The 1,211-nt window shown below is 48.1% G+C and overlaps 1 protein-coding gene across 1 annotated transcript; it reads left to right on the top strand.

Annotated features, from left to right (window-relative positions):
- LOC133703564 (polyubiquitin) lies at positions 1–1,211 on the top strand. Its single transcript, XM_062128163.1, has one exon. The coding sequence runs from the start codon at positions 172–174 to the stop codon at positions 1,087–1,089; it is 918 nt and encodes a 305-aa protein (XP_061984147.1). The 5' UTR covers positions 1–171; the 3' UTR covers positions 1,090–1,211.

Raw genomic sequence — 1,211 nt, 5'->3', positions numbered from 1 at the left:
AGGCTTAACAACACGTGGACCAACCCCATTAGCTCTTTCCATCACCGCCTCTCCTTTGCCGTAACCATCTGGGCTTCCTTCACTCCTATAAAAATCGGTCCGCGGACTCTTCTTCTCACACAATTGCACCCTTACAAATTCTTCTTTCTTTGAATTTTCTAAAGAAAAAACATGCAGATCTTCGTGAAAACCCTCACCGGCAAGACCATCACTCTGGAGGTGGAGAGCAGCGACACCATCGACAACGTCAAGGCCAAGATTCAAGACAAGGAAGGCATCCCACCGGATCAACAGCGTCTAATCTTCGCTGGAAAGCAGCTCGAAGATGGCCGAACTTTGGCCGATTACAATATTCAGAAGGAGAGCACCCTCCATCTTGTCCTCCGTCTCCGAGGAGGTATGCAGATATTCGTCAAGACCTTGACCGGGAAGACCATTACTCTCGAGGTCGAGAGCAGCGACACCATCGACAACGTTAAGGCAAAAATTCAAGACAAGGAAGGAATCCCACCAGACCAACAACGTTTGATCTTCGCTGGGAAACAACTTGAGGATGGTCGGACTCTAGCTGATTATAATATTCAGAAGGAGTCGACCCTTCATCTTGTGCTCAGGCTCCGTGGAGGGATGCAGATTTTTGTGAAGACCCTAACCGGAAAGACTATTACGCTGGAGGTGGAGAGCAGCGACACCATCGACAACGTCAAGGCGAAGATTCAGGACAAGGAGGGGATCCCACCAGATCAGCAGAGGTTGATTTTTGCTGGGAAGCAGCTGGAAGATGGCAGGACTCTGGCGGATTATAATATTCAGAAGGAGTCAACCCTTCATCTTGTGCTCAGGCTGCGTGGAGGGATGCAGATTTTTGTGAAGACATTGACGGGGAAGACCATTACTCTGGAGGTGGAGAGCAGTGACACCATTGACAATGTCAAGGCGAAGATTCAGGACAAGGAGGGGATCCCACCGGACCAGCAAAGGCTGATCTTTGCTGGGAAGCAGTTGGAGGATGGAAGGACTTTGGCTGATTATAATATCCAGAAAGAGTCCACTCTTCACCTTGTCTTACGCCTTCGCGGTGGCATCTAAGGGTCTCTGGTTCTGCTCAATGTTTTCTATTATGTCATGTGTGATTGGCCATCTAAGGCCTTAAGAATACTGTTTTTAAGTTTCCTAATTATTGAATAAAAGTCTCAGCAATTTCTGGTTCA

The sequence above is a fragment of the Populus nigra genome, chromosome 9 (assembly GCF_951802175.1).
Source record: "Populus nigra chromosome 9, ddPopNigr1.1, whole genome shotgun sequence".
In the NCBI taxonomy this organism is placed as follows: Eukaryota; Viridiplantae; Streptophyta; class Magnoliopsida; order Malpighiales; family Salicaceae; genus Populus; species Populus nigra.
This window is presented reverse-complemented; position numbering and strand designations above follow the sequence as displayed.

Bases quoted from the DNA above. Each gene is read 5' to 3' on its own strand.
- LOC133703564 (XM_062128163.1), top strand. From the start codon at position 172: ATGCAGATCTTCGTGAAAACCCTCACCGGCAAGACCATCACTCTGGAG.